We start from the raw sequence: 12,820 nt of genomic DNA on the forward strand, positions 1-12,820 counted from the left end.
TTATTTCCAAAGAAAGGAAGTATTTCTGCTCAGTATAAGCCAAAAACATCAAGTGAGAAGAAAAATGACAAATTCCTGCCTTTGAACTTTTCCACAGCTCCGACTCAAAGCAAAAGCTGCATAAACAGCAAGCCTAATACTCAGCCATGTCCATAAATAGCTGTTTGCTCCGTGTGTGTTTTTTAATGAACTCTATTCTGAAGTCCCACTACTCCCCACACAATGCAGACTTGTGCACCATATTCAGAGTATCAGGTTCTCCTGTAGGGCCTGTGTTCTAAGTTTATGTCTACCAATAACCATAAAGCAATAGCTGTCAAGCAGAATCAAAAATGAGGCTGGTAGAAGTAGTTTCTGGGCTTACAGCTTGTGCTTAAAATCCATTTAAATATCTGTTTCTCCTCACCCTACTCTACTGCCCCCCCCCCCCCCCCCCCCCCCCAAAAAAAGTCTCTTTTCTTGTCAGTCTCATTAGCAGCTTATTTTCTTGACTTATAGCATAGCTGCATGTGACACTGGTAACACAAACACTTTTTTTCTAGACTACTTTGGAAGAGCTTAATGATTACATAATGCGTTGTGTTGGGAGGCAATGGAGGACCCGTGTCTGGAAATGCAATAAACTGGCAAAGAAGATTGCTGTAATTGTCATGAGCATGGGAATAATGGAACACTTTGTGTATGTTACTAAATGAGAAGCAAGCCATAAAAGATCTTAAAAGTGAATTCATGCGGTTATCTGACTTGCTAGAAAATGAAGACCAACTAGGAAGATTGGGCAAGGAGAAGTAATGATTAAAATGTTTTGTCAATTTGTTCATCAAGGCTAGAAATAATATATTTTTTTAAATTACATACAGTTAAATAGATATCTTTAAAACCTTTTTAGCTATGTAAATTTAATGGAGAATTATAAAGAACTGCTTTGCTGGAATAATGTGTATGGGATTTCTACAGATAAATCGCCGCATAAAAAATTTCGAGCAATATATTCCATGTTTATAAAAATATCCTCTCAAGTAAAATAGCTTGCAAAGAAATATTTAAAAGCTGAAACAGAAGCTATTTTCAAAAAAATAATAATTATGGACTGAAAACATCAACTTTAAACACAGGATGTGCTGTATGACTTTGCTTTTTTTTTGTTTTGTTTTTTATATATATGAAAACCAAGTAAAAAAAAAAAACAAACTTGTGCACAAATAGCCACAGTTTAAGTTCTTAAATTTTTTGTTCTTCCAACATGAATACATTTAGACATAGAAGGCAAGTGATTCCTCAGCTGCAACTTGGAGCATTTTATTCCACCTGACAGTCCAGATACTTCTCTTCATCGTCTTTCTGCACAAATGAGGTATGGCTGTGGTTGTAATGTCATGCCTAACCTCGGTTTGAGATCTGGAATCACACCATGAGGAAAACACAGATGAAATCGTTGTAGCAACGAAGTGAAAAACAAAAACATTTCCATTCGAGCTAGCTGTTCTCCAAGACAATGTCTTCTTCCTGGATTGGAAAAAAAGTTTTTGAAAAAAAAAATTTAAAAATTCATTAAATAATTACATTTTCACTCATGAATAAGAATGGTCATTTCTGTTCTAAGGGAAATAGTGGTTTTGGAAGACAGATGAATGGATAACAAAACCTAGAAGTAATACGGTAGAATAACCAAAACAAACAAAACCAACCAAACAAACAAACCCTCCAAAACCATAATAAAATATGCAATAAAGATATAATTCATTACATCTAACTTTGGCCATGTATAAGTTGTGCATCTAGTCCAAGAGAATTGTCTTGGCTCCTTTTATTTCTTGGAGATAGAGTATCTCAGATAGTAAAGTAAGTAATCCTCTACACAGGGTATGTCTTTCTATGGACTGCAGAGGTAGGCAGTGAGCTTAGACTAAACAAGTAATTTTTAGGTTGCTAATTATATGTGAGGTAAATTTGCCCTTTAGAGGCACTATATGATGCCTATAAAGATAATTTAGGACTCCAAGAATATTTCCTTGGGGCAGAATGCAGTGCTATAATCTGACCCCCAAGGTAGTTTGGAATAATACCTGCAATTTCTGGTGCTGACCAAAGTGCTGAAATTTGAAAACTGGATGTGTAAATCGCCTGTATGTAATGAATTCAGCAGCAAGTGACTATCTGCATTAATCATGTAACAAAGAGCATTTACGTACTACAAAGATATGATGTATATAGACTCCTCAGATAAGGATACTATGCAGTCTCTTTTGTTAGTTTATATAATAATAAGGATATTATTCAAAAATCTGCTACGTCCAGAATGCATTACATTGAATATATCTTTAAAATAGCTGTTTTATCAGAACTGTGGACATTTTATATCATGCTGTCCATTCCTGATTAATTGCTATCAATTCCATGTTGTACATTCGTAGATTTATGAAAAGGAACAGTCGAAGCAATGGCTCGTACCTAGTGAAAAAGGAACAAATGCATCTTTCTTGACAAACTGCCCACTGCTGTCCAAAAACCTCTCGGGAAAAAACACTTCTGGGTTGCTCCAGTATTTTTCATCAAAATGTACAGAGTAGAGGTTTGTAATGACTGTAGTGCCTTCAGGAATAGAGTAACCACGCACGACAGTATCTTTAGAAGTTGCGTGAAAAATACCTAGCGGAACTATGTTACAGAATCTTAGAACTTCATGTAGAACAGCCTCCGTATATGGCATTTTACATTTCTCTTCTAAAGAAGGCATTTTGTTTGGGCCGATGACTAAATCAATTTCTTTTTGAACTTGCCCTGTTAGGAAAAGGAATAAAAGCATGTTGTTTATTGAATAATATTCTGCATATTTTCTAGCTTAAAAACATACTTTTAAATCAATACTGAAACGTGAAATACCTTATACAAAATATAGTAGCTTATAAGTATTTAGACTCTTGTTTTCTTCCTCCAGCTAGTAGGAATTCTTATTAGCATATATACCAGTAATCTTCATTTAAAGAGCAACTATTAAAAAGTGAAAACATGCTCTGACATACTCTTTTTCACTTGAGCACTTGAGTATACTTTTATTTCTGGAGCTCTTCAAAATGAAGGAAACAAGCATGACACTGCAAAGATAATGTACTTTAAGTACCTGAGTGGACACAAAGAACACTGAAATTACCTACTTAAGATTTCATTTGTATAATTCTGCTGATTCTTTGAAATTGTCATAGTGTAAAGTCATTTACTCTTGAAATGAAAATAATTCTCATTGTAGCGTATCAGATAAGAGGGACAGTTATAGCTAGATTCTGAATTTAACTGAAAAGGAACAAATTCAATCAGTCTCTGTTTTTAAGCTATTTTAAAAATTAACTTCACAGGCATAAGATCATTATTTAAATCATCTCAAAGGTGTCCAGACCTCCTCTTTTTTTTTTTTTTCCCCGATACACCTTTTTTGTTGAAACTGTCAAACAGCTCCTAACTAAAACAAAACTGGTTTTTTTTATTTATTTATTTACAGTTCATGTGGGATTGATAGTAAAAATCTGGGAAATTACAGAAAAATTCTACCAGAATGACCAGGTTCTTCAACATGAAGTGACAACATTTCACATAAAAATAAAAAGATGAGAAGCAGCTTAGTGAAAGTACGTTCTGTAATGCAGTGATGTATTGCTGTACATTGTAATAAGGTAATAGCAATTTTTATTTTTATCCAGGTGAACTGAATTTGAATCCCGAATCAGTAACTTTATACCATAAGATCTGGAATCAGAAGATTATTTTAGGTAAGTGGACCTCTACAAAACTCCAATGTTATAGGAGACAAAACTACGTTTTCCTGATCTCTATTGAATAAGTATCTTGGTCAGCTCTTAATAGAGGAGTAAGGATGTTCTCAGTTAATCTTATCCTATCGATTACTTATGGCACTTGATATACTTTCTTTTCAGCTAAATATAGAGAATTTATATATGCAACCTAAAACTTAAGTATCTTTAATCAGATTATATATTTTTTTAATTTTATTGAATGTTTTTTCTTTTTTTTTGGTAGACTCTCTAGTTGTACTATGTCAAGCATAAAGATGAATCAGTGGAACTCAGAAGCATATAAGCAATATTTATTTTTTTAGACCCTTCTGTTTTAAAACCTCTGAAGTATGCTTCTTGTTTAAAACTAGCAATCTTAGTTTTAAGCTCCCACAAAATAATATTATTTGTACTCAGTGAACTGAAAGTAGGTATTTCTCCTTAGAATGTCTACCAACACATTTCAATTCTGCTACAGCTTGCTTTTAATCCTAAACTAGAAGATGAAAATTGCCTGATTTTTAATCTTTAACAAGTTACCTCATGTTCAATGAATTAATCAGCTAACTAAAATCATTGAACAAATGAAAATAAGAAAATATGTAAGAAATTATGGCTGTCAGAAGACATTAAGAAAACTTTAGTTCTACTTAACCAAATATTTTAACCAGCTCAGTGAATATGAAACCAAAAACAATTATCGTAACAGCAATAAAAAAGCTTTGGCATCAATTTTCTATATTTAATCTGAATGCTTTTTTCTGTTTATTGAATGTCAGGTCTTGACATATGTTTTCATTGTTACATATCTTAATTTTCAATGTTTTTTAAATAGAGCTGTATTTGCCTTAAATATAAAAGTTTATCTAATTTAAAAAGAATAATTATGTTTTGTCCACTTGATTTAAATTAAAAAGATATATATTATATAGCTGAGAAAATCAGAAAATGCAGTTTTATACCGACTACCATGAGAAGAAAACATAATCTTTCATTTATAATGATATCTGGTTCCTATGCAGAACTTAATAGCCTTATAGACATGGGTACTGTTTTCATCCCTAATCTAAAATAATGGTGTTCAAATTGGTGTTAGAGCAATATTATTTGGTCAAAGTATAAATAGTAACTTTCCAAGTCTGAGTCATCTATGCTGCTTTTTCTCCAAATACTGAAAGTCCCTAGTTGAACTTAGCACGTCTAAGATTTTGATAGGAAAAGCAAAACTGTAAGCAGTGAAACAAGAAGTGTTACTACTCACTTCTAATATCCAAACTTCTACACAAAGTGTCTGGGCTGATACTCAAACATCTAGTGCTGCCTTACTTCAGAATGTCTGTAACGTATCTTATATTTTTGAAATGCTTTTTTTCTTTCTTCTAGAAGTATAAATATACATGTTTGTGATACCTAAATCTATTTTGAGTGGAGGCACTTAATTATAAATGAAATTGTACCTAAGCAGTTATCCAAAACATTTTTTCTGATGCCTTTACATTTTATTTATTTAGTTTATTATTTTTATACATATTTGCATTTCTTTATTATTTTACTACATACAGCTAGTGCACCTGCCAACCAATATTAAGCACCATAATGCTAAATTTAAAGATATTAGAAATAATTTATGGAAAAAAAATCAAAGCTTCTTAAACAGTTTTAAAACAAAATTTAGTATTATTCTAAGATACTATCATCAATACTATCAATGCTTCACTTTTGATATCTTCATCTGCAAATAAAATCAGCTTTTCACATCTGTCCATAGCATATTTGGAAAATGAAGTGCAGTAATATATACAAACCTTCCTTTTTAGTTACAAGTATGGATAACTTCACTATTTTGAAAAAGCATTTTAAATTGGCAATAGGAAAGCGTATCAGTTCCTCAAAATATCAGCATTCTTACCTTGAATGTTTGGATAAAGAGCCATAAATAACACTGCCCATCTTAAAACATTTGTTGTGGTTTCTGTCCCAGCTATGATGAGTTCTCCAACAGAGAAAATTAAGTTTTCTCTTGAATATGTAGATTCTGGATCATTTTCATTGCAGTCCATCTCATCTAAATATGCATCTACAAAATGTCGAGGTGACTGAGGCTTCCTATTTTCAGAGACACGTTCAATAAGCTCATGAAGAAAGTCATAGACTTCAGCTGCATTTTTAAACAGCTGCTGGTGTTTCCCAAATGGCAAGATACCAATCCACGGAAAAGCATTATACAAAAATACAGAAGCGCTAGCAGCTAATTCAATATTTTCACTAAAAATCTCAATCATGTGCTGAAATTCAGTATCTTCATACGTAAAACGTTCTCCAAAAATAATCAGATTAGTAATGTTTGAAACGGCATTTGTTATCAAGTGCTTAAGATCAAATGGTCTGCCTTTGTATGTATCGATGGCATCAAGAAAAAACACAGATTCTTCAGAAATTTTGTGTTCAAAGGACCTTTGACCATATCCAAAAATTCGAAAGGTATTTACAGCTAATTTGCGATGTTCTGTCCATCCTCTGCCATATTTACTGTTCAGTAAGCCTGAAAAAATATTTTGACACAGTATTTTATGCAATGCTTTATTTTTCCCCCATAAGATGATAAAATTATTTAACATATCAATCCACTCTAAGAGTATATTACTATTGATAGAACAAGCCATTAAGTGATTACTGAAACAACCTCTCTGCCTCAAAGTTGAATTAAATTTGCCTAAGCTACTCCTGACAAACATTTGCCTAACCTATCCAAGCAGGCTAACAGACATCGTATCCTTATGTAGAGGCACATCTGATCAGTTTGGAAACATGTTGTGTTTATGAAAATTTGGATTAAGATAGAACAGTTGCTATGGGTACTTCCACACAGCAAAATGCAATGCAACTCTAATGTCAACAGGTACAGCAAGAGTATTTTGATATCCATAAAGACAAAAAAACATTTTAGCAATCAAAACACAAGCCCTTCTGGGACGTAACACGTATACTAACGTAGTAAAGCCCATATCTTCCTTTCTTCACTGAAGTTCTCACTCACTTATTATTAAAGTAGCATATCCTATAAACAAAACTTAAGAAGTGAAATTGGTAATAAAAAAATCAAAAAGATCTTTCCTATTAAGCTTGAATTCAAATACTGAATACTTTCAAAGCTGTCTCTTATCAGAGTTGTAAAAGTCACAGTACTTCTCCACATCTCAGGGAGGTATAAAAAGTGTCACTGGGAGCTGGGACTGTCAGCCTGCTTCTGAAAAATGTCTTTGAAGTCAACACAGCTCCTGAATGTTAATTAAGATACTTAAGTTAAACACAATAAAGTTAATTAAGCACTCTAAGCAAAGAAAAAAAATGAATACTGAACCAAGGAAGGAACAGGGTACAATTTTTAATGATGTGGCTGAAATCTGTGTAATGCAAAGTAAAAGAAGTATTGCAAAACAGATGTTACAAAGCCAAGCATAAAAGACAGAAAGCAAAACAAACAAACAAACAAAACAGAATTGAATCACCAAGGAGAAATACTGACCTATTTAACCACAGAATTTAAGTTTCTGCTGCAGCTCTTAAACTCCTCAATTTCCTGAAGTTCCTCATACAACTTTATCTGAATGTTAGAGGCCCATCTAATATAGATCTTCTTAATAGGAAGGCCACAGAAATCATATTTGCCTACTTAAAAGGCCCAAATCTACACAAAAGACAAGATGTAACAAAATACGTTCCTCAAAGTTCATACTAAACAATTCGAAGACTTCTGATAATAGGTACTAAGTATAGCTACTTCAGAAGATGTTTTCACTACTCATAGCCAAATACGAAACTAAGAGATGCTTCAAACTCAGGATCACCAGGAACAAAGAAAATGGCTCAGCAACTGATAGTAATTGAGTGGGGAGGGGAGAGCATGGAGACAAAAAATGAAATACATTGCTATGGAATTTAGTCCAAGAATGACAATCCTTTCCAGATATCTTTAGAAAATCATTAAGTATTTCATGAAAGGAGATTTAAACAAACAAAGCAGAGAAAACAGCTAATGCAAATGTTTTATGTGATCATAAACACTAATGAAAACTAATGGACAAAAACGGCATTTCTGTTTGAAGACACTAGCACTTACCTCCCATGTTTGTCAACTTCTTAAACAAGGGAAGAGATGGTCTATCTGCAAAAATTTCGCTTTGATGAACAAGGCATTCTTTTACTGCATCGTAGCCATTCAGCACAATAGCAGATATACCACCCAGATCAAGACTGAAAATCTTTGGAGAAAAAAAGAAAAAAATAATAAATGCTATTACAAGCAAATCTTAAGAACAAATAACAAAAGCAAGCAAAACAACTAATGAAAAAGTGAAACAATGTTAAACTTCAATGGAAAATACAATCTTCATAAATATAATAATAACTTCAGTAGGGCATATAGGTAACCAGACAGTTCTACTAGTGATACAAGTGGCATCATAGAGTTTGTTGTGAGCTAGTTTATTCTGTCAAACGACATAGTAAATTAGCCCACACTACACTCTGCTTTGCAGTGCACCTAACGTGATGAGACCTCCGAAGTAAGGAACGGGGATGCTTTCATATAGTCATTACAAAAACGTGAGTCAGGTACCACAATGCATATATTTCAGAAAAAAAAAATATTTTCCCCTAACTTTAGTAGGCATAAGGTATATCTTTTATAGAAGACCTAGAAATAAAATATTTGTATTGGCTACTTCCTTAATTTGGTAAGACTATTTCCACAGAAGGGAGGAAAGTCTCACTGTTGTTAGCTTTTTCTCCTCCCTTCCTTAGTAAAGGTAAATTCCAGTAGCTTAATTTGGTTATGGATGTTGTGACTGAAGCTACAAGTTGTTATCGCAAAGACTTCCATCACTCTGCAGTGGCAGATGTAGAAGTGGTGTCAGTTGTGAAAACAACCAAGCTGCACCTAGTCCTTTCTGTCTCTGAAACTGGACACCAGCTTACTTTGCACAGGCTCCCCAAGACCCGTCAGATGACAGATGTGAGAGCCATGATGACAGCCAACAAATGATAGCATAGCCCAGCTAGTCCCATCTCCTGTTTCCAGAAGTGGTCAGCACCAGATGCTTTGGAGAAAGATGCAATACATCCTGCAGAAGGCACATACAGGCTAAACAAAATGAAAAATTTATCCTATGGTTCAAAAAATTTAAAATGAGGCTAAACTCTGAAGACAAAAATTCTATAACCCTTTCCATACTTTTCTGAGCATTATAAATCCCATATTTTTTGCCTTCACAAATCCTTATTTTTTCTTTATCTCAGCACTGTTGGACACCATTATATGAAGAATTAATGAGCATTAGTCTAGTTATGCATTCTGTGAAGATATGCATTTCCCTATTTCCTTTTAGCAAACTTGAATTTTTCACTGTTGCAAATGCTTTTTATGTGACGAGAAGAAACTCGCTGTATACTTCTTGAGAGCATTTGTCATTTTTGCATACTGTAGTCATAGTTTATTTATTATTCTTCCTAGAATATAAAACGTCATTTTAAAAAAGATCATTTTGTTGATCTTTTTCAGAGTTCCCCATATCCTGATCTGCCTCCTTCAAGTGCCCCCAAATTCTGCAGGATCTCTGGTGACAGCAGGTGAACAGAACTGCAGGCAGCACTTCAGGCAAGTGGAAGCCTGAACCTATTTTATGATATATTTTCCTTCCTCTTTCTAATCCATTCATGTGAATGTTTTCCTTGAAACACATTTACTTTTTTTTTTTTTTTCCTATTGCCAAAACAAAAGAAAGAAACGGAGATGCCCCTATCCTTTTGTTTCTGCCATTGATGTCCCGACAGGATATCCACTTTGGCTTTTTTATGAAGCGTGTAAGAATAGACTGGTTGCTCGACACTGGCCAATGAAAGGAAACAGCTGAGAAATAACAAAGTGCGGGGAAAACAAAGAACCCCCCCGTGTACGCACACAAACCGTCTGTAAGTAAACACCCAGCTATCCCCCTAGAGGCCCTTTAAAGCAGCGCCTTTCCAGCGCAAAGGCTGCGCTCCCCCAGCGCCTGCCCCTGCCCGCCCCGTGAAGGCTGCGGCGCGCCCCGCCGGGGATGCTCCCAGGGCCGCCCGGCGCCGCCGCTGCCCGCCAGGGGGCGCAGCGCTCCCGTCCCGCAGCCCGGCCAGAACGCCCCGGCGCCGCGCTGCCCCGCTCCCTGCCCCCGGCCCCGGCCCGGCAGACGGAGCCGGCGCCTGCCCGGTACCTGCCCGTGGATGTGGCTCTGCCGCCGCATGTAGACGTGCGGCTGCTCCGCGCCCAGGGCGTGGATGTTGCCGATGAGGGGCAGCCCCGCGGGACCGGGCGGGAAGCCGGGCGGCCGCCGCTGCTTCAGCAGCTGCCGCACCACCAGCGCGGCCAGCAGCGCCAGCGGCAGCAGCAGCAGCAGCAGCAGCGGCGGCACCAGCCGGCCGCCGCCCCCCGCCGCCCCCGCCGCCGCGTCCCCCGCCGCCGCCGCCGCCGCCGCCGGCCGCATCGCGCCGCTTCCTCCTGCCGCGGCCCGGCCCCGGCCCGGCCCGGCCCGGCCCGTCCCGTCCCGCCGCCCCATTGGGCTGATTGGCCCGCGGCGGCGCCGCCCCCCGCGTCAGCCGGGGCCGGGCGCGGAGCGGGGGGACCCGGGGGGTGGCTTGGAGGAGGCGGGTGGGAGGCTGGGGTCTCGGCGTGGGGTGCGCCCGAGAGAGATAAAGGTGCCCGCACTGCTCGAGAGTGCCTCCGTGCGCACACCGGGGACAGCAAAACCGCTCATTTGGCTCCGGGGAAGCAAAATCCCGCGGTCGGGGGGTGTCTTCCCCCCCGAGGCTGGCAGCCGCCTCGGAGGCAGCTGCGCGCTGGGGGAAGCCCCCCGGTACCTAACGGGCCAGCGCGACTGCTGCTCAGCAGGACCATACCTCGGGAAAGGGGGCTGGAAGAGCTCGGGATCACTTACTGCAGAGCTAAGAAAGCAAACCCGCCATGAAATGTAACAGCCTGCCCAGAGAGTTCATAGAAAACTCCACTTGGTTTCCACTCGCGCTGATTTTCCTGTTCCATCACTGCGACTTTACACTGGCAGTAAATCTTAGGCACAACAGAAGGATTACTGCCCTGTTATAATTTCTATACCGTGTGTTTCCAGCTCGATCTTTCTTTTTTCTTTTTTTGAATCTAATTTAGTTTCTTTTTATAGATTTGTGAGAATTCTAAAATCTAAAATGATAAAGAATTTATACCTATGTACTTACTTACATTCATAACATTACGGATCAAGTGCGCTATGTACTTGATAATCTAACTATTCGATGCTTAATTCTCAGTATGCTTCTGTGATGGGACATTCTGCTTCGAACGTGGCACTCATGACCTGAGAGTACATGGCACGAAGGCTGAGGAGGGCCCCATATGTTGCTCAGAAGGCAGGCGATGAAGAAATCAAACATAGCAAAGACCATTGCTTTGAGGGCACAAAGAGGAGGTAAGAGCTGTGGCTGAAATGGGGAACAAGGAGGGGAGCTGGGAAGTGACCAAGTGCAGCACTTTTGGCTGCAAGACATCTGCGAGGCTTTGGGGCAATCAGACTGACTACCTAGGTACTTGCTGAATAGGGCACAACACTATAAAGTCGAATAGGAGAACAAGATTCAAAGAGGGTCCTTGCTCATAATTGCCTGGGATGGGCAGATTGAGAAGGAAGGATAAATGTCACTTAGGTACTACAGAACAATATGCCAGTAACTTTTATTGAAGGTTAAGTGCAGCAATGCTGATGCAGTTTTCTCAGCCACAGTTGCTGATGCCTGTGTGTTGTCATGTGCTGAAGGCTGGTGGGGGGGTTCGACCAAAGTCTGTGCTGGTTTGCATGGGTCAGTACAGTGAAAGACTCTGATTTTTGGGTAAATCTTCAGGCAATGAGAAGTCAGTTCCACAGGCCTCAGCACCTTCCTCAGCCCTATCTGTAAAATGCCTGTAAAATGTGTATTAATGACAGCCTTCCATACCAGAATCTCATCCAGTTTCTCATGATACAAAGAAGTGGATTGAGCACTGTTGGAAATTTATTTTTTCATTCCACTTATTTATTCATTCATCCTTTTTTTTCAATATGATACTGCCTGGTGTCTTGAATTATTTTGGCCATACCTGCAAAAATGTCAGCATTTCAAGGTCAGAGGCCTAAGATTTCTCACTGGAGGGCAAGAAATTCAGCCTCAGCTTGGCTCCAGCCAGAGGCAGAATGAGGAGAAACGGCCAAGGATTAGAATTCACTGTGCTTGAGCAGCTGTTCTGAAGCATGTGAACTCAAATGGATAGATTCAAACCTATTTACTTGCATACATTTAAAAAAAAGAGGAGGTCTCCAAACACTTCTGCTCAGCAAATTCAGGTGAACAGAACTACACAGACTGGTTGATCGGAAAAAAAACTTCAAAATGGTGGGAAAAAGGTTTATTCACAGCCTACAAACAATTACACAGGGCTAACTTGCAAAATGAAAATGATGTTGATTTTCATGGGAGTAAAAATGTTAATATGCCAAACACACCATGCAATTATATAGTGTAATGGTGTCATCGCAATCTCCGTTACAAGGAGGATCATGGTTTCCACGGCATCTGTGTCAGAAAAGAAAAGACAGGTGATTGACAGTTTTGGCAGCAAGCATTCTGAAGAGGAAACAAAACCAACAAAGTCATAGGAAAGACCCAAGAAGAGAAAAAAAAATGTACTGAAGAAAAGACCAAATGTTTGGCTATAAATCAAGAAATAGACTTTAATTAGACTTTCCACCTGGGGAAGGGTGATGAACGAGTGGAGAGCTTGTGGGTGAGAATTAAGGGGTGGGCTGGTATGGGTGACACTGTTGTGGGGGTGTACTACCAGTCACCAGCTCAGGAGGAGGAGGTCAATGAGGCCTTCTACAAGCAGCTGGAAGTAGCCTCGCGATCCCGAGTGCTGGTTCTCATGGGGACTTCAATTATCCAGATATATGTTGGGAAGGTAACTCAGCCAGGCACAC

General features: G+C 38.5%; 2 protein-coding genes across 24 annotated transcripts in view; one reads left to right on the forward strand and one right to left on the reverse strand.

The window, feature by feature from the left end:
• The window catches only part of PDE3B (phosphodiesterase 3B), a 107,876-nt gene extending 98,432 nt beyond the window's left edge, over positions 1 to 9,444 (forward strand). For 15 of the 18 annotated variants that reach the window (XR_014585181.1, XR_014585182.1, XR_014585186.1 and 12 more), the window contains 3 exons: positions 543 to 1,354; positions 3,696 to 3,764; positions 9,349 to 9,444. The gene's annotated coding sequence lies outside the window, so the exon portion shown is untranslated. The remainder of the gene's footprint in view (positions 1 to 542; positions 1,355 to 3,695; positions 3,765 to 9,348) is intronic. The other 3 variants (XR_014585183.1, XR_014585184.1, XR_014585185.1) reach the window with 3 other exon arrangements.
• On the reverse strand, positions 1,284 to 10,202 carry CYP2R1 (cytochrome P450 family 2 subfamily R member 1). 6 transcript variants are annotated; one of them, XM_083840243.1, is made up of 6 exons: positions 8,766 to 9,296; positions 7,909 to 8,050; positions 7,315 to 7,476; positions 5,698 to 6,330; positions 2,452 to 2,781; positions 1,284 to 1,506 (listed from the first exon to the last, which is right to left on the reverse strand). In XM_083840243.1, the coding sequence occupies exons 4-6, from the start codon at positions 6,068 to 6,070 to the stop codon at positions 1,331 to 1,333; spliced, it is 879 nt and encodes a 292-aa protein (XP_083696369.1). In that variant the 5' UTR covers positions 6,071 to 6,330; positions 7,315 to 7,476; positions 7,909 to 8,050; positions 8,766 to 9,296; the 3' UTR covers positions 1,284 to 1,330. The 6 variants fall into 6 exon arrangements, with proteins under 6 accessions (XP_083696369.1, XP_083696371.1, XP_083696367.1 ...); XM_083840245.1 differs by having other exon boundaries at positions 5,698 to 5,894; positions 8,766 to 9,294; XM_083840241.1 differs by lacking the exons at positions 7,315 to 7,476; positions 8,766 to 9,296 and adding an exon at positions 10,034 to 10,202.
• Between the last annotated feature and the right edge of the window lie 2,618 nt (positions 10,203 to 12,820).

Source organism: Anser anser (genome assembly GCF_964211835.1).
Source record: "Anser anser genome assembly, chromosome: 5".
In the NCBI taxonomy this organism is placed as follows: Eukaryota; Metazoa; Chordata; class Aves; order Anseriformes; family Anatidae; genus Anser; species Anser anser.

Excerpts from the sequence above, each read along its gene's own strand:
- CYP2R1 (XM_083840241.1), bottom strand. The coding sequence starts at position 10,063 with ATGCGGCGGCAGAGCCACATCCACGGGCAG. Across the intron at positions 8,051-10,033 it reads AGAGCCACATCCACGGGCAG|ATTTTCAGTCTTGATCTGGG; the intron begins GTACCGGGCAGG and ends TTTTCTCCAAAG. Across the intron at positions 6,331-7,908 it reads GAAGTTGACAAACATGGGAG|GCTTACTGAACAGTAAATAT; the intron begins GTAAGTGCTAGT and ends ATATTTTTTCAG.